At 42.4% G+C, this 27432-nt stretch overlaps 3 protein-coding genes across 3 annotated transcripts in view; 1 reads left to right on the plus strand and 2 right to left on the minus strand.

Moving 5' to 3' along the window:
• The window catches only part of LOC134748547 (probable Rho GTPase-activating protein CG5521), a 44999-nt gene extending 21652 nt beyond the window's left edge, over window positions 1–23347 (plus strand). Inside the window, exons 22-35 of the mRNA XM_063683336.1 lie at window positions 642–738; window positions 1186–1370; window positions 8312–8470; window positions 9694–9916; window positions 10437–10575; window positions 10922–11030; window positions 11305–11465; window positions 12287–12463; window positions 12927–13053; window positions 14312–14461; window positions 17474–17632; window positions 18084–18336; window positions 18683–18929; window positions 19615–23347. Of these exons, the coding sequence (XP_063539406.1) occupies window positions 642–738; window positions 1186–1370; window positions 8312–8470; window positions 9694–9916; window positions 10437–10575; window positions 10922–11030; window positions 11305–11465; window positions 12287–12463; window positions 12927–13053; window positions 14312–14461; window positions 17474–17632; window positions 18084–18336; window positions 18683–18929; window positions 19615–19639 (2211 nt within the window). The 3' untranslated portion in view covers window positions 19640–23347. The remainder of the gene's footprint in view (window positions 1–641; window positions 739–1185; window positions 1371–8311; window positions 8471–9693; window positions 9917–10436; window positions 10576–10921; window positions 11031–11304; window positions 11466–12286; window positions 12464–12926; window positions 13054–14311; window positions 14462–17473; window positions 17633–18083; window positions 18337–18682; window positions 18930–19614) is intronic.
• On the minus strand, window positions 2427–4444 carry LOC134748630 (larval cuticle protein 65Ag1-like). The gene is made up of 3 exons (XM_063683427.1): window positions 4384–4444; window positions 3505–3623; window positions 2427–2723 (listed from the first exon to the last, which is right to left on the minus strand). The coding sequence occupies exons 1-3, from the start codon at window positions 4393–4395 to the stop codon at window positions 2498–2500; spliced, it is 357 nt and encodes a 118-aa protein (XP_063539497.1). The 5' UTR covers window positions 4396–4444; the 3' UTR covers window positions 2427–2497.
• Window positions 23348–23393: 46 nt separating the features above from the next.
• Window positions 23394–25840, minus strand: LOC134748600 (anaphase-promoting complex subunit 2). Its single transcript, XM_063683392.1, has one exon. It carries the CDS (start codon window positions 25746–25748, stop codon window positions 23418–23420), a length of 2331 nt encoding a protein of 776 aa, XP_063539462.1. The 5' UTR covers window positions 25749–25840; the 3' UTR covers window positions 23394–23417.
• Between the last annotated feature and the right edge of the window lie 1592 nt (window positions 25841–27432).

The raw sequence follows: 27432 nt of genomic DNA on the forward strand, positions 1-27432 counted from the left end.
TTCATACATTACACTTGACCTAAAGTATGAACGGTCTTGATTTGCCGCTCGCGCTGCTCACGTCCAGTCTGCGGCGCCTAGGGGTAAACGTGTGCTAATACGAAGAAATGGTATTAATTCGCGCGCGGTAGGTAATCAGTTACTTCCAAGGATGTTGCGGATGCCGATTTTTCGACATCAGCGGATGCGGCATTAGGCACATCAAAAAGTCAAATATTACATTTTAGTAATTTTTATTTAAAAAAAACGAAACTTTTAGTATTTGAACAAGAATATAGGTGCTCCACAATCACATTACTATACTAAAGTCCAAATAAAACAAGCTTTTCACTTCTTGACCTCGTTCATCATAGGCTAAAATGCTCAATCGACGAATCACAAAAACGAAACGAGATTCCTATTGCCTAATGACGATATTACCTAGCACTTACGCCGCCGCTAAGATGTTCCTGTACCTATCTGTTCCATGCGGATGGATGCGGATGTTGAAAATAATGCGGAAGTTCCGCGGTTGCGGATGCGGATGCGAATATTCACAACATCCCTGGTTACTTCAACGAAGCAAAACAAAACGAAGGTGGCAAAAAATGGTCTGAGTTTTTACAAAACTTCAAAATAGTAATATAAAACGTTTGTTTTAGATGAAAAACAAGCACATTGCGAAAGTGGTCAGCGACTGCATACTGGTGTTAGCCGACTACACGGACCGCATAGTTGAAATGTATCCGGGGCTCGCTGGTAAGCTATTCATTTCTCTGCAAATCATAGGTTTATTCAGAAACTCTTGAATAATAGAAATTTTGTTTTTATTCCCTATATCCTGGTCCTGCCCACCATACTTAGTTTAAGCCATTAAAATTCAAACCAAATTATTTGGAAAATAGAGTTGATTTTCCTTTGGTTCACGCATTAAGTAAAAAAAAAACAAATTTCAGTGTTACCTCAACCTATCCAGGCTTTTTATTCATAACTTGCTAAAAATTAAATATGTCGACAATTTGAAAAATCACATTAGGCAGGATGAGGGAAGGAAGGAGGGAAGATCCTTATGTTATGCAGGGGTGATTTTATATTCTGCCATTACCTGAAATACCGAGTCAAGTCTCTTCCTTTCAATAAAGTTAAATGGAGCCATTTTTCAGTTGCTTGATGGTCCACAAAATAAACATAACAGTTTTGTTACAGGTAAAATAATAAAGTGGATCTGCGCATGCTTGGCCCAACTCGCGAGCAGCAGCGGACGCGACTCAGTGAAGCCTTTGGCTGGCTCGCTGCTCCTATGTCTCGCCGAGTTCGCCGTACGGTGTGGCCCCACGTATCTCATGCAGGAAAAAGAGGGCGACCAGACGCTGTTACTTATTATATTCAAGGTAAGATACTACAATAATCGTAAAGTGTATTGACGCATATTTGGCTCATCTACTTAGCAGTAGCGGACGAGATTGAGAGGTTTTGACTGGCTCGCTGCTCCTATGTCTCGCCGAGTTCGCCGTACGGTGTAGCTCCACGTATCTCATGCAGGAAAAAGAGGGCGACCAGACGCTAAGATACTTATAATTCACGGTTTATTTACCCATGTTTGGCCCAAGTAGTGAGCAGGTGCGGGCTTCAGTAATTCCTTTGGCTGGCTCTACTCCTTTGTCTCCCGAGTTGCTGTTCGGTGTGCCTCTACAGATCTTATGCAGCGGAAGGAGGGCGACCAGACTTTATTCCTTATTATATTCAAAATAACATGCTAATAGGTTTTTTTCTTTTTCAATTAAACGAGAGAGTAAAATATTAACAAATATATTTAAAAATCTGTACAAAAATAAGTATAAAAAGTTATAAAAAAACATTAATAATTAGTAAATTGAGAAGAAGTTAAAAATAAAGTAAGAAATAACACTTTGAACGTGTAGTAAAACCTACACAAATATCAAAATTTTGAAAGACACTAAATTGATATCAACCTTTCATTTGGGATAATAAATTGACCTAAGATTCCAGAAAATCCATCCCTTTCTGTTATGTGTATGTATCGGATCATGGTTATAGGAATAATAATAGGACGCAAAAAGTAGTATAAAACATTGTTGGTGCAAATTTGACGCCTATAGTAGATGGCGCTGTACGGCCCCCACATAATGCAGTAACTAGTGTTTCAAGCGTAAGTATTTGACTAACTATTTACCACAAAATGTACAGATAAGTGCATTATTATTTTCCATTGTTTATTCACGGAAACGTAGGAACGTGTCTTGCTATTTCAGTCAGTCTCGGTACAAAAAGTACTGAGGTTGACTGAAGTAGCATGACAAATATGAACGTTTCCGAGAAAATACGATGGAAAACAATTATGCACTACAACTGTACCGTTTATCTACTTCAGATATCAATTTTGCGGCTACAGTATTACACGGCGATGTTCTTGTACCATCGTCGAGTAAACTGACCATTCCTGACCCTTAATGCAACGAGATAAGCTTCACCAATGATCAATGTAGTCTGTTAGTGTTTATTGCTGGTACTGCGGGTACTGTTGTCCCTGCTGTCCCTGCCCCTGGTCGACGTGCTCTTGCGGCTGAAACCCATTTTCATCGGCGGTGTAAGTGACAGTGTACACCACGCCGTCGGGCGCAGTGTACTTGTAACTGCCCTGCACCTCGATGGCCTTGTGGTCTTCGCTGATCTGCTTCAGCTGGCCCTGCTCTTGGCGGGAGGTGCCGTCGCTCGTCTCGAACCTGGAAGCGAAGTATCAATACATCCCTTCGTGTGGCAAACTCCCGTAGCGGGACAGCGACATTTAAATTTAACAAAATTGACAGATAGTTAAAATTTCAACAATTCAAACGGGGTATTACTGCAATGTTCTGCCACCAGAGTGCAGCACTAGCCCGATTGGTAAACCATAGAGTAACTTATACATACTGTGCCTTTAACAGGTTTTTGACAAGTTATCAGAGATAATAAAATATGACATTGATGCACCAAGGCGGTTTGTTTACAAAGAACCTACCGGGAAACACGAATCCGAAATTTCGCTATCTGCCTCTTTATCGCTCGAATATGTAAGAATGACAGAGATGTTAGATAACGAAATTTCGATTTTCTTGTTTTGCGATAGACCCTCAGATTGTGGTAGTGGCGCCCCCTGCGCAGAGTTTCGCGTAATATTCCCTATTGATGCATGCCAGCTGAATAGTGTATTGACTCAGCATTGCTCCGAGCAATTATTAGGATTGGCACAACTTACGTCCCTTTGCGTGCACAACCACAGACAAGATAATGACTTGACTTTTGACATCCCTAAATAGCCGAAAGGGGTAGTGCGATTTAGAAAGGGACAGCATGATTCGTCCCTGAATCGTTGTCAAACTTCGGTTTTGTAGGAAGTTTCTTTTCTGTACGGTAGTACTATTACTTATTCTGTGATAAAGGGCACGGTAATTTTATTTACACGGACTTTGCCGCGGACAGAGGCTAGGGCTAAACAGTTATAAGTAAATATATATCGAAACTTACTCGAAGTGGTACCCTTCGGGACCTACGATGGCGTCCTGCTTGAGGATCTCCACAGGAGGCTGGTCTTGGTGTTGCGGCGCTGCCAGAGCCACAGCGAACAGGGCGAGGGCGACGATTGCCTGAAAATGCATCGTTGAATTCGTTTACACAGTTAACTAACCATTCACACCAACCATTAACCATTGACAACCCAAGTGTTATAATAAAATAAGGTCTACTAAATACTACTAATGGACAGTAAGGCGTGTTAGAAAAACCTGCCTAAAAACGTAAAAAAATCCATACTACGCCTCACGAAGGCCTGAGGAAGGACTCCCGAAGAGTCCGAAACATGTCGCCAAAAGCGACTTAAAATAATAGTGAGTGAAACCGTAGTGATCTAAATATTTTAAAAATCCACAGGTTGGGAATCCCAATAATTCTATGAGATTATTTAATCGATCTCCCTGTGTATTCAACGACTACGACCGGTTACACGTAACCGTGAGTAAACGTAAATGAGAGAATAAAAACCTGAGATATTATTAAACTTTGTCGATAAACATGAAAAGTACGAGGCAGCATTTATACCAAATATTAAAATAATTACTGCTAAATAGGGGATATTACTGCAATGTTCTGCCACCAGAGTGCAGCACTAGCCTTTTTAGTAAAGCATAGAGTAACTTATACATACTGTACCTTTAACTGGTTTTTGACAAGTTTTCAGAGATAATAAAATATGACATTGATGCATCAAGGCGGTTTGTTTACAGAGAACCTACCGGGAAACACGAATACGAAATTTCGCTATCTGCATCTTTATCGCTCGAATATTTAACAATTAACTGCTTTAAAAGTCCCATTACAAAGCAAACAAATAAATATGCTGTAACTTACGTATTTATGCATTTTGAATTTAAAAGCTTGTTTTACTATACAGTAAACTACTGCTACTCGAGCTGTTTGCAAACTGTACATATCCCTACGTATTCCTCGTTTATAAATACAATAATATCGATGTCAAAACCGCGTGTAATATGGTGCCGTAGACAACCACACACAGACTACGCGGCATAAAACTTTTACAAAGACTGCGAGGTGACGCGACACGACGTGGACTTTCTTCACTGAGTCTAGGCTAGGCTCATGCCGGGCGGTCTGCATACATACCTACGTTTCATTCTTTCAAGCGGACGGATTTTTCTAGCCCTCACCTACATCAAAATAGATCATCACTTTTGAAATAAATGTACAGCTTTGTCCTAGACATTTTTATACTTCAATAAACATATAGGTATATCTATATGTATTAATAGCACTCGATCTGATATTAGCACACCCCGGATTTTTGCGTGCGGGAATGTTTTACACCAGCCAAAAAATAGGTAAAAAAGTAAAAACTGTAAAGAAAGAAACTATTTGAACATTTCTAAGCCCGTTTAAAGCTTACTGCCAATTTTTTATTCATAGTTTGGTGATTATTTTACAATAAACAAAGTTATAAACACACGGAATTATTCCCGCACCCGTAAATTCGCTGTATATTAGTTATTTACATAAGTAAAGCTCGTTAATAAACACAGAACAGAAATAACCGGCCGCGCGCTCATACTGAATTAGCGAGCGCAATGGGACCACGATTAATCTTGTATGCTGCTCCGTCTAGTGTGTAAGTGATCTGTGTATGGTGCTAATGAATGAAGACGAATGGCCCACAAACATAGTGCTAAAACTTTCTTACATAACGAGTGTACATCCTTCAGCCATTGTTTAGCGTTAGCTTGACACCTGGGTGCAGCTTTTCGCAATTATATTGTGATAGTCTTCGAATGAGACCTGTAGGCCGAGCACATGATTGGCGCGTGAGTGGCTCGCCGCGAGATAGACTACCCGTCTTTTACTAACTGTATGAATTAAAGAGGGACGGGTAGTCTATGTCGCGGCGAGATACTATCGCGCCAATCATGTGCTAGCCCGGCTGAGTTGGAAAGTTTATTAAATAATTTTATTTGTTTTACCTACTTCTGTGTAAATCATGTATTGGTCAGACAGTAGGCTAGCTAGGCCTGTATCGTGGTGCCCGCTCTACAAAATTACTACATACTATTTGGGCTATTCCCACAAGTTCTTACCAGTGGTAACTATTGGGATCTTTTTTCCACTTTTTACCACTGGTAACTATTGGGAAAAACAATTCCCATTAGTTACCACCAACTCGGTTTGGTGGTAACTACGGGGATTTTTCTTTCTTTCTTTATTTTTTAGTTCAACACTAATAAAAACAGTATAAATAATATAGCATACATACAGGGTGGGTAAAAAATTTGTGCATTCCCGTTGGCAGGAAGGTTTTGGAATTATACTGATCAACTTTTATAGTAAATCGCGAAAAAAAAATTTACCCTCCCATAGAAAATGGGCCAGCCAAAATGTATGAAGCAGCCAATTTTTTTTTGCGATTTCGGGGTTGGTCCTATAGTAAAAGTTGCTCAGTATAATACCAAAACCTCCCTGGCAACGGGAATGCACTTATTTTTTAGCCACCGTGTATAGAGTGCTTTAATAAATAATTACAAGTCAATTAGTGTTTCAGTAAACTGCTAGGCCAGTCAAATTAGACCCAAAAAAAGCGTTTTGAGGAATTAATTCCCAGCAAGCTGGAAATTATTTTATTACCTTTATTCGCTCCTAAATACCAAAGATAGATATAACTCCGTAATAGATGGATACAGTCTAAGGAAAAAACGTGCCTCGAAAATCAAGAAAATTTGATTCTCGTTCAGAGGGCGCTACTAGTTTTGGCCTACAGTCGTATAGATGGCGTTGACGGTTTCGTTTGTTATTTAACAATTTTAACGCATATCAGTGAAAGAACATGGGTCAAAATCATAAAAATAATTAATGCAAATAAAAAAAAACATTTATCTATATTTAAATACATTTTATCGTATTTTTATAAATCTTCATTTTTAGTTTTAAAGTGTGTCGACAGATGGCAGTGAATTTACTGGGGTTACAAAATTTACTATGACAGTACCGCTCTAGTATAAGTTACTCTATGTAAATGCGTATAATCCGAGTTTGCTCCATCCCAGGAGGTGAGGATACATTTATATTTTTATTTGTTTATTAGGATCACCAACAGAAGATACAATTTACATACTAGAATCATAGAGTAACTGATACTAGAGCGTTACTGTCATAGTAAATTTTGTAACCCCAGTAACTGCCACTCACTGCCACAGTCACTGCCATCTGACGACACACTTTAAAACTAAAAATGAAGATTTATAAAAATACGATAGAATGTATTTAAATATAGATAAATGTTTTTTTTTTATGCATTAATTATTTTTATGATTTTGACCCATGTTCTTTCACTGATATGCGTTAAAATTGTTAAATAACAAACGAAACCGTCAACGCCATCTATACGACTGTAGGCCAAAACTTGTAGCGCCCTCTGAACGAGAATCAAATTTTCGTGATTTTCGAGGCACGTTTTTCCTTAGACTGTATCCATCTATTACGGAGTTATATCTATCTTTGCTAGAATTAACATAGTAAAAGGGCACATTTTTTATTGATCCCCCACTTACAGGCAATATTATTATTCATTTTATTTTATTTTTCATTTGACATGTCTCTATTTTCTTTTTTTGCATTTAACTTGACATTGTTTAATAATTCAAATTATTTAATGATTGGTACTCTGTAGTACTATATTATAATTGTTTTTATTATTTATTAATTTTGACATTGTAAGATTTGTTATTTGAATATTTTGAAATGACTAATATATTGTGATAGATCTATATACCATTGTATATTAACTACTCCTAAACTATAATATAAATTGTAATTGAATCATTTGCTTTGTATCCGACGATCGCTTATGAGAAATAAATAAACTAAACTATAAGTAAAAATTTGAGTAACAGACTACTATAGCTATCATGTTTTGGAATAGTAGTATTAGTAGTAAACTCTTTATTGTACAAATATACATATTAAAGATTACATGGTACAAATAATAAGATGTACAAAGGCGAACTTATCCCTTTAATATTATTAGAAATACCAAAATATTATTTTATTTATAAATATTATTTTATTTTAATATTTATAATATATACTTAAAAAAAAATATGTGTGAGCGTGTACCTCTCGAGCTCGACTTTAATGCTACCGTAAATAGGATAACTTTTACTTATAACTCTGTTCTCGTGTAAGTGACTTGTATGTCTTTTATGAGAATAAATATCTTTAAACCTATACTTTTTAGGAATAATATTAATATGTATCGTATCAAGTCTAGTCCTTAAGGATATTACCTACATATTTATCATTCGTAAAATCATACCAACCTTCATTACGGTTTTAGCAAAGATAGATATAACTCCGTAATAGATGGATACAGTCTAAGGAAAAAACGTGCCTCGAAAATCACGAAAATTGGAGTCTCGATCAGATGGCGCCACTAGCGTTGGCCTACTCTCGTATAGAGGGAGTTGACGGTTTCGTTTGTTATTTATAATTTTAACGCATATCAGTAAAAGAACATGGGTCAAAATCATATAAAAATAATTAATGCAAACAAAAAAATCATTAAAATACATTTTAACGTATTTTTAAAAATCTTTATTTTTAGTTTTAACGTATATCGATAGATGGCAGTGAATTTACAGTGGTTATAAAATTTACTATGACAGTACCGCTCTATCTTATTATATCCTCTTTGGTTTTAGGAATATGTTTTAATTCATGTCTCTCAAAATGTCGAATATCTATCTATTAGAAATTAATTTATATAATTTGTTCTCAGGTGCTATATGCTGTGATGCGAGGAACCAACACCGAAATAGAAGGACTATCATTACCAGTGGACGAGGACTTCGACCCCAACATCCAGCATGGACAAGACAATCTAGGCCAGAAAGCTGCTCCGGCTTCCACCGTAGATGTGAAGCTATGGGCGCAGACGGTAAGCATTCACACTTGTATCATATGATTGTCATATTATCATTAGTCATAATTTGGTTTTTCTCAGAAACGCGCACTTTTCAGGATTGCCATAAAACAAATAACACGAGGAAAATCCTGAAAAGTTAACGGTTTCAGAATTATGACTAATGATAATATGACAATCATTACATTAAATTACTTGACCGTCACTGGAAGCTTTATAATTGAGAGAGCATATCTGTTTCCGTCGAATTATCACCAGTCTAGTGCTTTATTTCACTCTTGTTTCCGGCAACAGTGGCGACACCTGGCGGACCGCGCCATTTTTACACCAGGTAAAAGATGTCCGGTTTCACTCCGAATAAAAAAAAACATCTGAATAATCCATAATCAAGGCTTTACGTGTACCGTTTCCTAATTTTCCAGTCCATTTTTTTACTTTCATACATGAAAATATACTTAGCCTATGAAAATCTGATCAGTTTAACATTGTGTCACCTCCAAAACAATTGCAATGTTCTTATCACTGGAGTGTGATTTTTTTACGTGCCGCAGTGATCTTTAGCGTGATACTGATAGTACTAACTTTCACGTATGCTACTTTTTTAATGGAACCTTTAACAGAATATTTAATAATAAATAATAATAATTGGCGAAATGTGTGACATAAGGAAATTCAAAATGGTTTAGTACTAAAATGGTCGTTTATTTATTTAAAAATGATATAATGGCCCGCTTTCTAAAAGTTCAGGTGCTAAGTTAGTACAGATGTTGTGATTCCCATCGTATTTTTTTCTATTGTACCTACTTATTCTTTGCAAATAAATACTTACTTACTTACTTACTTACTTGGAGACGTTCGTCTTTGTCATGCTACTTCAGTCAGCATCAGTACTTTTTGTACTGAGATGGACTAAAATAGCATGAAAAATTCTTACGTTTCCGTCAAAATACGATGAGAACGGATTATTCACAACATTTGTGATTTGTTGACATTTTCATAGATTACGAAACTCGTACGTAGTGGATTTATTTTTACAGTTCTCTGTAAAACTCCGAGAAATAGGTCATTGTATACTTAATAACCCCTCACCTGTGGAAAGGCGCACGGGTCCGAGCAGTTTTTAGACTACAGCGATACAAGGATAAAGGTGAAATTTTCCACAGCTGAAGGTTAAGCTTTCTTTAGACACCTCTTCTGAAGAGAAACTGTAAACCTAAGCAATTCTTATTTTCCCACAGATCTGCACGCAACTAGTGCTGTTTCTCGGCCACTGGCCTCTGTGGAGCAGCTGCCAGCTCTCGTGCGGCGTGGGCGAGCAGCACGACAGCTCGCCGTCGCTCGGGGTGGAGCTGGGCGGCGCCGTGCTGTCCGCGCCGCACATCCAGCTGCTGCGGCTCAGCGACGCCACGCTTGCCTCGCTGGTCGAGCTGCCGGCGCTGCCGCCGCCGCCGCCCGCGCCCGGTCAGTATACAGCCTTAGATCACAGGAGGCCCTAAAGCTAACTTTCAGGAACGGGATTTTATAGCGTGCACTAATAAATAACAATACAGTAAAAACACGGTAAGTACGGTTTAAAAAAATACAGTGGGTTGTTGCTAGCAATTGTACCTAACTCAAACGGAGGACTTTAAGTTTAGTTAGGTTAAACCATATCTAGAAGTCCTGCAGAGAAGATGATGAAGATGCAAATATGACAGTTGGATTGAGCAAATTGTGTTGGGCGGTTTAGGAATTTTCTTCCGCATCACTCCGGCTGTGGAATTCATAAGCTGTGACGAGGTTTTTTCGAGGAGCTACAAGTATGGGGTATTCAAAAAGGGTCGACAACGCGCATTTTAACTACTTCTTACCATCAGGCGGGTCGTATGCTTGTTTGCTACCGACGTGGTGTTAAAAAAAGTCCAAACGAACACTCATTTTATTATCCGGAATATAAATTCAGAATTCACCCACTTATTGAATAGATTTTTTCCTTGTCCAGGTCTAGCGACATCAGATCGGCAGGTGCGTGTTCTACTCCGCGACATCGCGGGGAAGGCGTGCTGGGACGCCTCGGCGTTGTACTACGATCCCTCCTACTGCGCGGAGCAAGAGCCCGAACCGTTGGCTTTACCTGAGAGGTAATTTGAACCTACTGTAAAGCTACTTAAAGCTAGTATCACAAAAAGCAGTTACAGCTAAACACAGACTTATTATTTTGCATAAACAGATGAGTGAATTTTGCTCAGCTGCTTTCTACTGCCACACTATTTTATAAACACCATATTTTTTTCTTAAGCCCCATTGTCTTATCCAGTCATTGATGCGAATTACCTATTCGCACGTGTATCGTGCTACGTTTTACAGTACATATGGCCCTTTAAACTTTCGACATATTCACGGAAATACCTCATTCCCGCACTAGTGCACCACACGAGTATTATGTACTGTAAAAGTTATTTTTAAAATAATAATATCCTTTCACAGCGTGGAGAGTCCGCGCGATAACACGTTGTCATCATTGCCGCCGCCGTTACCGCCAGATCTGCTGCCAGACTACCAAAACTGTCCGCCAGATAAACACCAGTTGGATCATGTATGTAAAATGTTTTACTAGTTTGCACTGTTCTGTGTCAACTTTGTTTTACTGGCCAATCAGTTAAGGCACAAACCAATTTTTCAATTTAATCGTTAGTTTTTAACCTTTTAAACGCAACGCCTATCGTGTGCAGCGCGTAATCATGAATCTTGTTTAAATAAAGTTTGATATGACCTGTAGCCACGCTCGTCAGTTGACGTGGTTGGTGGTCATGGCCTATACTTCCGAATTTGTATCAAGCAAACATGTATATTTGTAATTCTTTCAACAGGTTTTGGCTTACATCGGCCACACATCACCAGAAGTAGTAGACGGCCGAAGGTTGGATGAGGCCGGGCCTTCCCCGCTACCTCCAGGAGCCGAAGACGAACTGGTGGCCGCGCTGGTCGCGCACCGGAACGCCGAGCGGCACTACCTCGCCTCTAGAGACAGGTTTGTTACAATTTTGTGCCGTGACCAGGATAGTTGAATTCGATATTACCATAGAGTAACTTATACTAGAGCGGTACTGTCATAGTAAATTTTGTAACCCCAGTAAATTCACTGCCATCTGTCGACACACTTTAAAACTAAAAATAAATATTTATAAAAATACGATAACATGTATTTAAATATGGATAAATGATTTTTTTATTTGCATTAATTACTTTTATATGATTTTGACCCATGTTCTTTCACTGGTATGCGTTAAAATTATAAATAACAAACGAAACAGTCAACGCCCTCTATACGAGTGTAGGCCAAAACTAGTGGCGCCATCTGATCGAGAATCAAATTTTCGTGATTTTCGAGGCACGTTTTTTCCTTAGACTGTATCCATCTATTACGGAGTTATATCTATCTTTGATATTACGTAGACTGGATAGAGCTGCCCCCTTCACATCTACCTCAAGGAGTTAAAGACGAACGGTGGCCGCGCACCGGAACACCGAGCGCCACTACCTCGTTTCTAGAAAGAGAATCGTTACTATTTGGTGCTGTTGGGATAGCTAACTTCGACATTACGTTGACGGCAGAGGCTGGACAAAGCTGGGCTTTTACTATTACTGTCGTGAATCAAAGCTGAAGTTGTCACCGCTGTTTTTCTCTCGTCACAACTTCGAGAACTACCATCTAGGAGAGACCTTTACTTTAGAGACCCTATAAGAGCTTACGGTTTTTTTTCACCCAGCATTTTTGAAGCATCTGTTAATCTTATGCAGTTAGAATAGCAGAATACAGAATATTGGTTTTAACTTTACTCTTGTCTCCAGTGACGAGGAACTAGAAATACCGGAGAGACCCGACAGCGGGTCAGCGGGCCCGTTCTCGCAGTGCCGGCTGCTGCTGGCGCAGCTGGGCACGCTGGCTCCATCGCGACGCGCGCACGCTCAGCTGCTTCGCCGCTCCGAGCGCCTGCTGCGAGAACTGCGGAATCTCGATGCGCAGAGGTGAACTTTAGTGTCATTTTAATCTCACTTAATACTGATCAATCCACACGCACACAATATGCTATGTCCGAAATGTCCAGTGTGGGAACTAAATGATCGCGCTCCAGATAGCAATAATGTGGACATTTTGATTTTTCACTTAAATTTTGGTATCTTTTAACATCTGTGAATTACCGAATAACGAATGTCATTTATAGCGTTATAATATTGAAAAAATTTTTTTTTTGTTAGGGTTTCGTACCCAAAGGGTAAAAACGGGACCTTATTACTAACACTCCACTGTCGTCTGTCACCAGGCATGTCTCATGAACCGAGATAGACAGTTGAAATTTTCACAGATGATATATTTCTTTTGCCGCTATAACAACAAATGCTAAAAAGTACGTAACCGTCGGTGGGCGAGTCCGACTCGCACTTGTCCGGTTTTTATCCCTACATCACATATACCATTCAATCTTTACAGGTGTCGTGAGACCCATAAAGTGGCGGTGATCTACGTGGGCAAAGGGCAGGAGACTCGCAACGAAATCTTGTCCAACCGCTGCGGCAGCCCCGCCTACGAGGCCTTCCTGGCTGCCTTGGCGTGGGAGGTATGTTTTCTTCACTTGGACTTGAAACTTGGAGAAATAAGACGAATATATGTAACAGCTGCTTAATTAATGGTAATATTAGTACCTCGTCTGCGAAGTTGTAATCTCGGGTTTAAATCCCGGTAAGGACTTATATTTGTGTGATGAACATAAATATTTATTCTCACGTTATTGATGTGTTATATAATTATAATTATTTAATTTATTACTTAATACGTACGTGAATGTAGTGTTCCCACAGGATATTCGTGAGGCTAACATCATCACGTTATACAAAAGGAAGGGAGACCGCGGTGATTGCAACATTTACCGGGGCATTGCCCTCCTTAGTATCGTGGGCAAGTTATTCGGTCGGGTAGTTCTTTCAATAGTACAGTGGCCAGAGGGCCTAATACACCATTCGATGTGACTGTACAGTATACTATCGACAAGTGGTATCGTTGTGTTCGGTAGACTCTACTGAGTACGAAATAAGAACTTGTCACTTTCTAAGAGTGTGGGGGGGATAACTGTGACGTCACAAAATCGGCAGTACAAAGTTTTAAACTTTTTTCTTTTAAACATACCATGTGGGGTACCAAATGAAAGGGCTTTGTGAGTAGATTACTAATATATAACATAGTCTAACATTTTCACTACTTGGTCTAACAAATTATTAGAAAACGCTCAAAATTTTCACAATCCTGAGTTGATTTTGAACTGCTCTAAAAATGGCGAATGGATTAGTCCAAAATGTATATACAATGACTGTGAATATCCTCTATATTATATCTAAAAATAATTAAACACATATATCAAAAACTAAGAAAAGTACATGAAGTTGAATATCAGTATAATTTTCTGGTCTAATGTATGTATTTATTTTGGTATAGTATAACTATACGAAAATTATAGTGTTATTCAACTTGATTTAATTTTCTTATTTTTGGATATATCTGGTTAATTATTTTTAGACATGATATAAAGGATATTCACAATCACATTGTATAATATTTAGATTATAGGTCATGAATAGTCATGATGTAACTAGTTAGCGTTATATAATTCCTGGGGGGGCTAGCCAAGTGACAATCGTTTTAAGGAAACGCCAAACGAAACTGAAATAATGTATCCGTGTTTGTTGCATCTGTCATCCCGATATTTATTTATATATTTTTTTCGGATGGGCGTTTATCAATACACAATTCCCATGTTGCTTATGAGTCCTGTTCTGCAAGCGGGGCACGGGCACTGAACGGGTGTCGTTGTGTGTGTGCAGGTGGAGCTGGAGAGCCACGTGGGGTTCGCGGGCGGGCTGCGCGGCGGCGGCGGCGCCACGGCGCCGTACGCGGCCACGCTCACGCTCGAGGCGCTCTTCCACGTTGCCACGCGCATGCCCGCCGACACACCCGACGCCATCCTCAACAAGGTAACTATAACACGTGGCGCCGTACGCGGCCACGCTCACGCTCGAGGCGCTCTTCCACGTTGCCACGCGCATGCCCGCCGACACACCCGACGCCATCCTCAACAAGGTAACTATAACACGTGGCGCCGTACGCGGCCACGCTCACGCTCGAGGCGCTCTTCCACGTTGCCACGCGCATGCCCGCCGACACACCCGACGCCATCCTCAACAAGGTAACTATAACACGTGGCGCCGTACGCGGCCACGCTCACGCTCGAGGCGCTCTTCCACGTTGCCACGCGCATGCCCGCCGACACACCCGACGCCATCCTCAACAAGGTAACTATAACACGTGGCGCCGTACGCGGCCACGCTCACGCTCGAGGCGCTCTTCCACGTTGCCACGCGCATGCCCGCCGACACGCCCGACGCCATCCTCAACAAGGTAACTATAACACGTGGCGCCGTACGCGGCCACGCTCACGCTCGAGGCGCTCTTCCACGTTGCCACGCGCATGCCCGCCGACACACCCGACGCCATCCTCAACAAGGTAACTATAACACGTGGCGCCGTACGCGGCCACGCTCACGCTCGAGGCGCTCTTCCACGTTGCCACGCGCATGCCCGCCGACACACCCGACGCCATCCTCAACAAGGTAACTATAACACGTGGCGCCGTACGCGGCCACGCTCACGCTCGAGGCGCTCTTCCACGTCGCCACGCGCATGCCCGCCGACACGCCCGACGCCATCCTCAACAAGGTAACTATAACACGTGGCGCCGTACGCGGCCACGCTCACGCTCGAGGCGCTCTTCCACGTCGCCACGCGCATGCCCGCCGACACGCCCGACGCCATCCTCAACAAGGTAACTATAACACGTGGCGCCGTACGCGGCCACGCTCACGCTCGAGGCGCTCTTCCACGTCGCCACGCGCATGCCCGCCGACACGCCCGACGCCATCCTCAACAAGGTAACTATAACACGTGGCGCCGTACGCGGCCACGCTCACGCTCGAGGCGCTCTTCCACGTCGCCACGCGCATGCCCGCCGACACGCCCGACGCCATCCTCAACAAGGTAACTATAACACGTGGCGCCGTACGCGGCCACGCTCACGCTCGAGGCGCTCTTCCACGTCGCCACGCGCATGCCCGCCGACACGCCCGACGCCATCCTCAACAAGGTAACTATAACACGTGGCGCCGTACGCGGCCACGCTCACGCTCGAGGCGCTCTTCCACGTTGCCACGCGCATGCCCGCCGACACGCCCGACGCCATCCTCAACAAGGTAACTATAACACGTGGCGCCGTACGCGGCCACGCTCACGCTCGAGGCGCTCTTCCACGTCGCCACGCGCATGCCCGCCGACACGCCCGACGCCATCCTCAACAAGGTAACTATAACACGTGGCGCCGTACGCGGCCACGCTCACGCTCGAGGCGCTCTTCCACGTCGCCACGCGCATGCCCGCCGACACGCCCGACGCCATCCTCAACAAGGTAACTATAACACGTGGCGCCGTACGCGGCCACGCTCACGCTCGAGGCGCTCTTCCACGTCGCCACGCGCATGCCCGCCGACACGCCCGACGCCATCCTCAACAAGGTAACTATAACACGTGGCGCCGTACGCGGCCACGCTCACGCTCGAGGCGCTCTTCCACGTTGCCACGCGCATGCCCGCCGACACGCCCGACGCCATCCTCAACAAGGTAACTATAACACGTGGCGCCGTACGCGGCCACGCTCACGCTCGAGGCGCTCTTCCACGTCGCCACGCGCATGCCCGCCGACACGCCCGACGCCATCCTCAACAAGGTAACTATAACACGTGGCGCCGTACGCGGCCACGCTCACGCTCGAGGCGCTCTTCCACGTTGCCACGCGCATGCCCGCCGACACGCCCGACGCCATCCTCAACAAGGTAACTATAACACGTGGCGCCGTACGCGGCCACGCTCACGCTCGAGGCGCTCTTCCACGTTGCCACGCGCATGCCCGCCGACACGCCCGACGCCATCCTCAACAAGGTAACTATAACACGTGGCGCCGTACGCGGCCACGCTCACGCTCGAGGCGCTCTTCCACGTCGCCACGCGCATGCCCGCCGACACGCCCGACGCCATCCTCAACAAGGTAACTATAACACGTGGCGCCGTACGCGGCCACGCTCACGCTCGAGGCGCTCTTCCACGTCGCCACGCGCATGCCCGCCGACACGCCCGACGCCATCCTCAACAAGGTAACTATAACACGTGGCGCCGTACGCGGCCACGCTCACGCTCGAGGCGCTCTTCCACGTTGCCACGCGCATGCCCGCCGACACGCCCGACGCCATCCTCAACAAGGTAACTATAACACGTGGCGCCGTACGCGGCCACGCTCACGCTCGAGGCGCTCTTCCACGTTGCCACGCGCATGCCCGCCGACACGCCCGACGCCATCCTCAACAAGGTAACTATAACACGTGGCGCCGTACGCGGCCACGCTCACGCTCGAGGCGCTCTTCCACGTCGCCACGCGCATGCCCGCCGACACGCCCGACGCCATCCTCAACAAGGTAACTATAACACGTTTTGATGTTTTTTTCCCGATTGGGACAAGGTGTAAAATCACTTTTTTGTCGCTGACTTTTACACCTCGGCCACGAATCGCACATTCGACGCTAAGTTTGCGCCGCATTTGTTTTAACCGATGTGTTGCGTGCGTTCCGTGGTGCTTCGGCTACTATTGAGCAATTTAGGGCTTATTTTACATTAGACATTGCAATATGATTATATTGATTATGTATTGAATAACTAAATAAGCTTGAATCCTGAGTGGATTAAAGATTAAAGTCTGAGACCGTGCATCTCTCTCTCATTTAAGCGAAAGTCTTTCTCCCTTATTCGCAAAACTTGATTGAACACAACATAATTATTAACTTACTAATTGTCACTATATGATGTATAACTATACGTACATTTGTATAGTTATTATCAACATTTATGATTAAATAAGAAACTAGAGTTTTATCTGTACATTTCAGACGCGGCATCTCGGCAACGACGAGGTCCACGTAGTGTGGAGCGAGCACTGGCGAGCTTACAAGAGAGACACGCTGCCCACCCAGTTCTGCGACGTTTTAATCGTGCTGTACCCGCTGTCGGCCGGGTTGCTGCGGGTCACCGTCTCGAGGAAGCCTTCGGTGAGTACTGACAACCAACCTTAACGTCGGTGGACCTTATGTATATGTAGTAAGGTTTAGTTCAAGTAAATTTGTGAAATCGGAGAATAGATGTGTAAGGAAATATGGGAGCGGAACGGATTATTAAAGATGAAAAGTAGGAAGGTGGCGGATATGCTACATTTTGGCTAGGCTCAGAAATAAAAATAAAAATACGTTAACGAAAAGAAGATGTTATTCTCGAAGACGGAGAGGCAATTTTTTATGTATAGTCGCCACTAGATATATCGGAGCGGCTAAGGTGCTCAAAAATATCTGAACACGCCTCTATTGTCAAGGCGCTAGGTGCGTGTTCAGATATTTTTGAGCACCTCGGCCGCTCCGATATATCTGATGGCGACTGTACATCGTTTTTGGTTTGTGGTTTTTAAATGTTAATACCATGTTTATCATACGGTTAATGTTGTTGCAGGTGGCAGTGTTCGGTCCGCTGTGGGAGGAAGGGCTGGTGAGCGTGGCGTGCGGCGCGGCGCTGGTGCGCGGCGCCGCCACGGCGGGCGGGCGGGCCGTGCGCGCCACCATGCCGCTCTACCAGCACGCCTACTCCGAGCGCGCGCGCAGCCTGCAGCAGCTCGTGCAGCACCACACGCAGCCCGCCACCTTCGAGCACTTCGTGGAGCGCGTGCGCGAGCCCGTGCCTGCAGTTACCCACCTGCAGCCGCAAGGTAACCCAACCTGTTCAGTGTATACTGTATACAGGGTGTCCCGGAAGTACCACGTCCCAGTCACAGTGACACCGGAGGTAGGTCAACTCGAGAGGAACCTAGGCCTAACATGACCCCAGTAAAAGTTGTAAATAGGTGTTGTGCAAGTAACTTGCCACTTGCCACTCTACCGGCACGCTTATTTTGAGCGACCTAGCAGTCTTCAGCAAATTAGTCATTAGTGCAGCAACAAACGGCTAGCTATATTCGAGCATTTTGTGGAGCGCGTACGCGAACTTGTGTTTGGTGTCACACAGTCGCAAGGTGGATTAGAACGATGTCATCATACTCAGTTATTTGTTTATAGAACAAAACACCGGTCGTCTAGCGGCAGCGCTGCTCGACGCGGGCGCGGCGGTGGCGTGGGGCGGGGGCGGAGGGGGTGTAGGGGGCGGGGGCGGGGGCGACGCCCTCACCGTGTCCCCGCGCGCCGGCAAGCGGCTCGGGCCCTTCCGGCGCCCGCTCCACCCGCCGCCCGCCGAGCCCGCGCACCAACCGCCCGCGCACCACCCCGCACCCGCGCCCGCACCCGCACCCGCACCCAGGAAACACCGGTGAGCGGCGCATACTCTGTACCATGCGGTAACCTTCTGCTGAACGAGTGGATCTAACATGAACGAGCCTAGGACTATTAACGGCCGCCCACCCTTCGACTGTTAACGACCTTCTGAGATGGGTGCGGGCGAAAATATATGCAAGTCTAAATCATCTGTCCGGTGCGGCAAAAACAAATTAAACAATATGACGGCGGCATTAATGAAATCTGATAAAAGCATTGCTTCACAGGACAGATGATTTTTGACACGTGGTATCGGTGACTTTCAACAGTTTCAATGTGACCAATGGGACAAAACTAACACGCTAACTGATTGACCTGACACTTGGCCTGTCGGTTATTTTTACTCAATTAATTCAATCCTTTTATATATATTTTTTAAAGAAATGCATCTAATTTTGTTTAAACAAAACATAAAACAAATCATGTAAGCTTTAGTAAGTATGCTAATAAGTTATTACTTATTAGCTTTAAATTACCCTCTGTTGCATGTACCCTCTAAAAGTACTAACTTAATGAAATACATGTAAATGCTTTATTATTTTACTCCTATTTCTTGTTAAATAACGCTGTTAACTCTATTCACCGCGCATGTGAAAACTGCCAAATTATAATCGACAATTATGCCAAGATATTCTAAACTAGGCATAATCAATTGTCACAATCTTTAATTTCCTCAACAGAGTGTCCCGTCAACCTGTCCTGTGAATGTTGTACGTTGCACCGCCAGTCGATCGTTCTGTGCCGTTTGCATGAAACACCACAATATACAAATACTTTACCTCGCCCTGTTTGAATGAAGTTGATTTCTATTGTTAAGGATTTCACATTGTTAATAAAATGGGTAAGTGCCCAAATGCATGTGCAAAATCTTCACCATCACTTAAAAACTATTGACCGCGGGCCAGGAACAGATTTCCATGACCAATCGCCTCCCGGGCGAAAACTCGTATAGTGGTTAACGGCTATGTATGATGAACCCTCGTGAACGTCAGCTGCCGCTCTGTTGGTGGGATAAGGAATGGCAGCAAATAAAGTCTATAAAAAAAATTGTCATCGCCTTCCGCTTGAAACTTGGTCAGATGATTAGATGTTATTGTGAATAAACAAAATCGTCAGCCGATTGTATCGCTGTGGAAATACCGTCAGCTGGTCACATGAACATGTAAAAAATAAAAATAAAATTCAGTCCTCGGCGTCATCGCCTCCCGTTTGATTGTCAGATGATAGTTTAGATGCTATTGTTAATAAAACAAATCGTCAGCCAGTTGTATCGCGGTGGAAAGACCGTGTTACGCGTTTCGGTGGCTACCATTCCTCAACCCACCAACGGAGCGGCAGCTGACGTCCACGAGGGTTCATCATACATAGCCGTTAACCGCTATACGAGTTTTCGTCCGGGAGGCGATCACTGACGAAATTTGCTCCTGGTCTATATGGACAGTTTTAAACTAAACTAACACTGTTAAGGCATGTGCACACTGGATGCGTGTGCCTAGACATGCGCGTTGTAATATACAGATCATTATGAGAGACGGCACACCGCTTGCGTCACGTGTGCATGCACGGCTCGAACAAGCGAACACGCACGTGCACGTCGCCCAAGCAGCCGGTATACTATGTCATGACCTTTAAAGCCGCCTGAAATTAGTTGCATGTGAGAATTCAGGCCTATTATTATGACGTCATCACTACTTTGAAGAGCTCGTATCTACAAACTGTGGGATAAAATGGAGAATAAATATAGAATAGTATAGACGTCATCTCGTTATAATGAGATTTGCAAATTGTCACCTAGGCGTACCCATTGTATGAGCTTAATTTGTATTTTAAAATATTAAAATATGATAAGAGGTACATACTAGATATTTTCGAAGTAACGACGATTTGCTAGGTGTATTCGGATCTGTGGCACAAAATATATATTTATTTATTTTGCTATGATAATGTTTAAAACACTGTGATTTAAAAGGTACCCATTTGTGTCAATTTTGGTGAGATTTCTGTGAGAAATTAAATAAGAATGCAAATATGATTCTGATCGCTTACCGCGAACCACGTTCGACGTGTTGCCTCTCTGTCGCACTTGTAAATTCGTACGTAAGTGTGACAGGGAGGCAACAAGTCGAACGTGGTTCGCGGTAGGCCAGAGCCGTAACGAGAGGACCTATGACGCGAGTACTATCGTCAACTGTTGATCGGATCCTAGGGTCTACCGCGAAACTCGAAATTTCGTTATCTGCCTCATCGCGCGAATATTAAGGAGTGAAAGAGGCAGATAACGAAGATCCCTCATATCCATTAACATTTTTACTTACGCCTTACCCGTAATATGCGTCATTCGAAAACGCATTCAATGGAGTTGGCTGGTCGAAGTATTTAGTAGATGGCGTCAGCATAGCTTGTTCTATCAATCCCTAGAATTATGTAAAACTTGTTTTTTAAATGGAATTTCATGCTCTGGATGCCAGCCCTTTAATCCAAATCTCATAGAAAAAGGGGCAAGCTATGATGGCGCCATCTATGCAAACCTTTGACAGTTGCCAATCCCATTGTTTACTGTATTGTCGCGCAATAAAGTACAAGTTTAAATTGGGTTTTCCATGTCACAAGTTATGCGTGGTGCTAATATAGCTACGGCCCCGTCGTCGAGGCGCTAGAATCAATTAGTGTTTGAAAATATTTCGATCAGTACCGTTTCACTCACTATTATTTTTAATCGCTTTTGGCGACATGTTTCGGATTTGTCGGAAATCCTTCCTCAGGCACAACTGTCCGCGGCGGTTGTACTCCGCGCACTAAAAATAATAGTGAGGGAAACCGTACTGATCCAAATATTTTGAACTATGTCTCACAATAGTTTAATTTTGAAGTAGTGTTTGTATCATGCATGCCTCAAGATAATAATTGGTATTAAACGATAAAATAAAAATTCTGCTTAAAACTGTTCTAAAACTAAAAGTTGAAAATTATTTAGTCATTTTATTCGTCCAATATGAGATTAGTAGTATTGCGAACTTAATGAATTTTTCATGTACTTAATTAATTATAAGCTTAAGAAGTGTATCTCGCATTTAAATATGTGGTGTTGATGTTTGTAAAATATTTATAATGTATTCAAATTCGTCACACATATTCGTGACATATTTAACAAACATTTAACATTCCATTGACGTTCTCTGTATATAATGTACACTAGTTGTAGAGCTTTAACGTTTCTATTATAGGAATTTATTATTTATGTTCACTAATTTTACTTTTTATTTGCACATTAGAGTTAAGTACTTGACGCAAATTATGTTCTTTAATTGTGGAACATTCTGATCTATCTTTTTAAAGGTATTAAAATGGACCACATAGTTCTGTTGGTGTTTTGAGTATATGCATGAGTTTAGTGATAGCGAGATAAATGCTGGCCAAAGAGCTGGCTTTTTCTCCTGAAGTACCAAAAGGCGCAGCTGCGAATTCCTCACAACTTTCACGGACTTTCGTTACATACAGTAAATTACCTGTATATCTCAATGATGAAGTAAATTTGATATAGTCCGACTACCCCTAAAATTGCCTTACTGAAATTTCCAGCTACAGTTTCTTTCCCTTCTATGCTACCGTAAATAGTAGATAACCGAGCAACGAACCTCCTCCACCGTCTAACACAAAATCTGGCTACTCTGTCTGATATGTATTGTATTATTATTATTGTGTTTTTTACATTGTTTTATATGTTTTAAGAGTACTTATTGTAACTCTTTCCAGTTTACCATCTGAAGCTTCCTGAATTTTGACTAATCTCTAAGAATATCTAGGTGTTGATTTATGTTCTTTTGGCTTGTTTATGAGAAAATTTTTGGTACGAGTATGTTATTATTTTTGTATTAGATGTCATTGGTGCTTTTATTACAAAAAAATTGAACTACATTCCACACTAGGTAGCTTGTCTTATCATATGGAAATGCTAAAATATACGGAATAAATATTGTTCATGTTGACTTATTATTCTGTGAATCTGTATGTACTTTGTTGCTTATTGCTTGCATTTACTTCACATACAGACATACAGTAAGTTTCAGTTAATGATGTATAATTTAATTTAACCGAAAGCATTCCATCTCAAATATCTAGTGTCTGTTCTCACCCTGTTATTTCCACTTACCTAATTTTAATCAGTATTTTTATAGATGTTAAGACTGACACAAGATTAAATATGTATTGTATTGAAATCACTAAGTATTAATTTAAATTGTTATTTACATTATTTAAAATGTGGTGGTTTTTACACTGTTAAAATGATAACTAATTTATTATTATGATTGAATTCACGAATTCAATATGTCACATATTAACCCACAGACATTATGTATGGTAACCAAATTTTTTATATTTAATGCAATGTAAAAATAAAGTTTTTGTTAAACTTGTACGTCTTTTTCTTTCATGGGAAAACAAATCAAAAACATATTACTATAAGTAGAAAATAGTATTTTAATTACGTTTTTGGTAACTTATACATGCCACCTTGCAGCACCAGCTGGTGAGTTCTGACTTTAGTATCCAGGAACTGACGGAGTTCCTGCAGACTGCACTCTGTGCCTGGAGCTTGAGATGCAAACATTTTCAGCATCTGGTGAATTCTGTCCAATGGCAGAGAGTCCAAATTGGTTAACATGCCTACAATGTAGGACCAGAACACTTGAAGCTCCCCTTCCCGCTGATCATGAGCAGACGCCATAACACTCTCCGTTTCATCATCCTCACAGATCATTTCTTGTACTTGGTTGGCTGACACTTGAGATTTCTTAGCATCTGAGCTGTCCACTAACACATAAAAGTCAGTACTTTTCTCAGTAATAAAACCCATAGACTGCCAATACGTTATTTTTCTCCTTAGGACAGTAATTGGCACTTTCATGACCTGATGCAACTCTTCTAGTGACCATTCAGGCTTATTTTGGAAGTGCATTATGAGAGTGGCATTAAATGGAGAAACTATTAAGTCAGTTTTCTCACCTCCAATTTCAATCTCTATATTTACATTACCAAGGTGTGGCTTCCAACTTAAAGTCCTACTTCCCTTTAATTCTTCAAATGTCTTAGTATAAGCTTCAAAATGTTTTTTGATCTCATCAGGCAGTTCCAAGTTTTCATCCTTAAAAGGTGGCCAGAATTGAGCGGACAGAATCATTGCATTTGAAGTAAATTTCTCATTAAGTGCTTTAAAATTACTATGTTGTTGTATCAATGCATTAATTCTTTTTGAATCTGATATGTCCTTCAGCATCACCTCACAGAAATGCAATTGTGACTCTCCAAATCTTAATTTGAGTAATTCTAAATATCTTATTTCTTTTTCTGTGTTTATGACATTCTGAGCCAACAGCCTGTCTGCTAGGAGTGTTCTATATTCATTTACAAACAATTCCTTGCTACCATACACATTGACCAGCATGGATATGATGTCACTGGCTTTCCTATCATTGGCATTAATTTTAGGATCAGCATCCACCGGATCAGGGTTCCATTCATCCCAGGCTTCTTCTTTTTCATGATCACCATCAGCATCTGTTGCAAATTTGGCTAATTCCTCTGCCAGTTCACTGCCAGCTCCCTCCTCTGTAAGACTGCTGACAACACTCCTCACTGTGTCCTCCCTGTTCCGCAGATAATTCCTCACAGGTTTAGTGACAGTCTCTAGGATAACCCCAGATGGATCAAGGTGCTGCAAAGCTCTAATAGTAGACACATAGGCTGTGAGGATATCTGGAGTATTCACACCGGGATGCAGTAACCTAGTTTCTAATGCACTTTGGAGTTTCTTACATAAAGTTGCCCTCAAATCTGTCTTATTTAAACACAGTTTAATGTCATCTATTGCAGGCTGGGAGTCCGGATAATCAATAATAATGATGTTAAACAGTTGGTCTATTCTGAGTTTAGTATAACTGTGGTACAAGTAGTAGCTTAATTTCTGTTTAAACTTCAGGATTGCATTCTGTATATTTTTGTCATCTGGGGGTGGCTTGGAAGATCCAGCACAGTATATCCTTGTGAGCCAGGACATCACAGTAGTGTCAAGCCAATTCTCCAGTGCACTTATATGTGAAACATCAGTGCCAGTACAAAGTTTCTGAATGTGAGAGTCTATTCGCAGCTGAATGAAGCTTGTAAGCACCTGCCCTGTCAGTCTTTCTAACAGCTGCAACTCCATCAATTTCCTGTTTGTATCATGAAATATTTTTACAATATAGGCACAATTGCATTCTGAGTATTCATTTGAACATCCCCCACATGTAACATCTTCACTCATGTCAGAACTCTCATTTTCATTATCAAAAACATTAAATGACATTTTATAAAAATGATTTATGATCACCTGGAAATCCAGAGGCAGTTGAGACAGCAGTGTAGCCCGTATAAGCTGCTTAAAGCCTAAAATTACATCTTTCTCTCCAAATATAGGTTTATTATCACAACAAGTATTATTCAGGATAGTCAGTCGCCGCAGCATCGGCATAAAGTTCGAGACAGACTCATATAGGTCGTTCACAGCTGACTTGAAGAGTTGGAATCCTTTCACCTCCTCCTCGACGACAGTAAACTTCGACCAGAAGGATGGTGTTATGTGTTGGCGCACATACTTCTCTGTATGCAACAATACCAAATCTCTTATTCTAGCAGGAATGCCCAAACCAACAATGATTTGCTGAATCTCATCATATTCGGCGTTTGTGCAGTCGGTAAATAGTGTATCATTGAGAATCGGATAAGCGTAGGTTATCTTATTCCAATATACTTTTAGTTCTGCTCGTTTATGGGCCATTTTAATAACAATTAACAAAGGACTGTATATTATTATCCTTACGTTTAATTGGACAACTGATAAAACAGAAAAACCTAGCGAAGCGATTTTATTTTAGCGAAGTTTCATTTCAACTGTCAAGTGACAGCATTGACAGAACACAATGTACGTTCGGATATATAGTTGGTCAAATTAATTTGTCAGTCAGTAACAACCAGGAAAATTATACTCATCCCTTTCTTTTGGGCGCTAGTACTAGTGTAAGACAAAGATAGTGATTCTCTCTGTCTATGTTTGAAATGATGCAGTCCTTTGACAAACAATTTACAGTAAACTAGATAAACTTCTTAGTCAACTCCACACTCCACAGTTATTATTCTGAGTTCCACACCAACTCCACACGCTTCCTATATAGATAAAATTATAGTTTAAAATAAAAAGTAGGGTGCCATAACTTGACTCATTGTTTTTTTAAATGCATTTTATTTCGAAGTCACTTGTTGTTTGATCGATTTCCAATTTCGAGGGCCTACCGCGAACCACGTTGGACGTGTTGCCTCTCTGTCGCACTTGTAAATTCGAACGTAAGTGTGACAGGAGGCAACACGTCGAACGTGGTTCGCGGTAGGCCCTCGATCCGAGGCCTGTTCGATCGAAGGTGGTTCGCCGTACGTTGGTCAGGTCAGACGCAGCTATGAGTGAAAACGAGAAAAAATTTAGAGAGAAGCAGGAAGGAGAGGTTATTCAAGCATGAAATTTATTTTCTTTTTCTCAAGGTTGATTATCTTTAAAAAAGCCATTACGATATTCTCTAAAAAGTAGCTAGAGTCAGACCAAGTTAACTTTGCAAACTGCAGTGATGCTAGATAGTAACATTGGTAACTAAAATAGGACGTTGTAATGTGGTGATTGTCCACTTTTAGTGTTGCGCAGTAACGTTATGGTTTACTGCGACATTAACGCGTATTGCTTGGCAAGCGATAACTATACATGTATAAAGTAGGCTAATGACATAATAAAGGTTCATTCTATTCGTAACTATAACACGAGTTGTTTATATTCCGCCTATATCTATACCCTATTCCTACCTACTCTTCAACCACCTCTTCTGAACAACATTTCATGGCGACCCTGCCTAACTGAACCAAGTACATCGAGGATCAACAAGAAGCCACAGCACACAACCGAGGAAGAAACAAGCAAGAAGGCCATCACATCGAGCACCGAGCACAATGGCAGCAACAACAATCCGCGTGACCAACGAGGGCATCGACCTCGAGTTATCGGGGCCGATTACAGCAATGAAATCGCTCCGAATTACAATCAATGGAGACAAGCGGACCGTCACGGAGACCATCGTCGCCGCCACCCTGTCGATGACCCCAGTGCACCCGATCTTGCACCTCCACCCGATAAGGGATTTCCTCTTCTGTCACGTAGAATAACTATATATAAAGATAGACGACTAAGGTTCGGGGAGATCAGAGTGTACCAGCTTGGAGGCAATACATCTATGTGAGCCGAGTACTGTGTTTGACAGACTAACCCTTCCCCTCTTCCACCCCACGTATTACACCAGCCGCCGCATCGATGACCCGTCACACCGTCACACCGGTGCCTAGCCACGGCGCTAATACCTGCCGCGGCCACCTCCGCGCCAGCGACGGACGAACCGTCCGCCAGCCAAGCGAGCCAGACGTCCCCG

The sequence above is a fragment of the Cydia strobilella genome, chromosome 16 (genome assembly GCF_947568885.1).
Source record: "Cydia strobilella chromosome 16, ilCydStro3.1, whole genome shotgun sequence".
Taxonomy (NCBI): domain Eukaryota; kingdom Metazoa; phylum Arthropoda; class Insecta; order Lepidoptera; family Tortricidae; genus Cydia; species Cydia strobilella.

Excerpts from the sequence above, each read along its gene's own strand:
- LOC134748630 (XM_063683427.1), bottom strand. Across the intron at positions 2,724-3,504 it reads CCCGAAGGGTACCACTTCGA|GTTCGAGACGAGCGACGGCA; the intron begins GTAAGTTTCGAT and ends CTTCGCTTCCAG.
- LOC134748600 (XM_063683392.1), bottom strand. The coding sequence starts at position 25,748 with ATGGCCCATAAACGAGCAGAACTAAAAGTATATTGGAATAAGATAACC.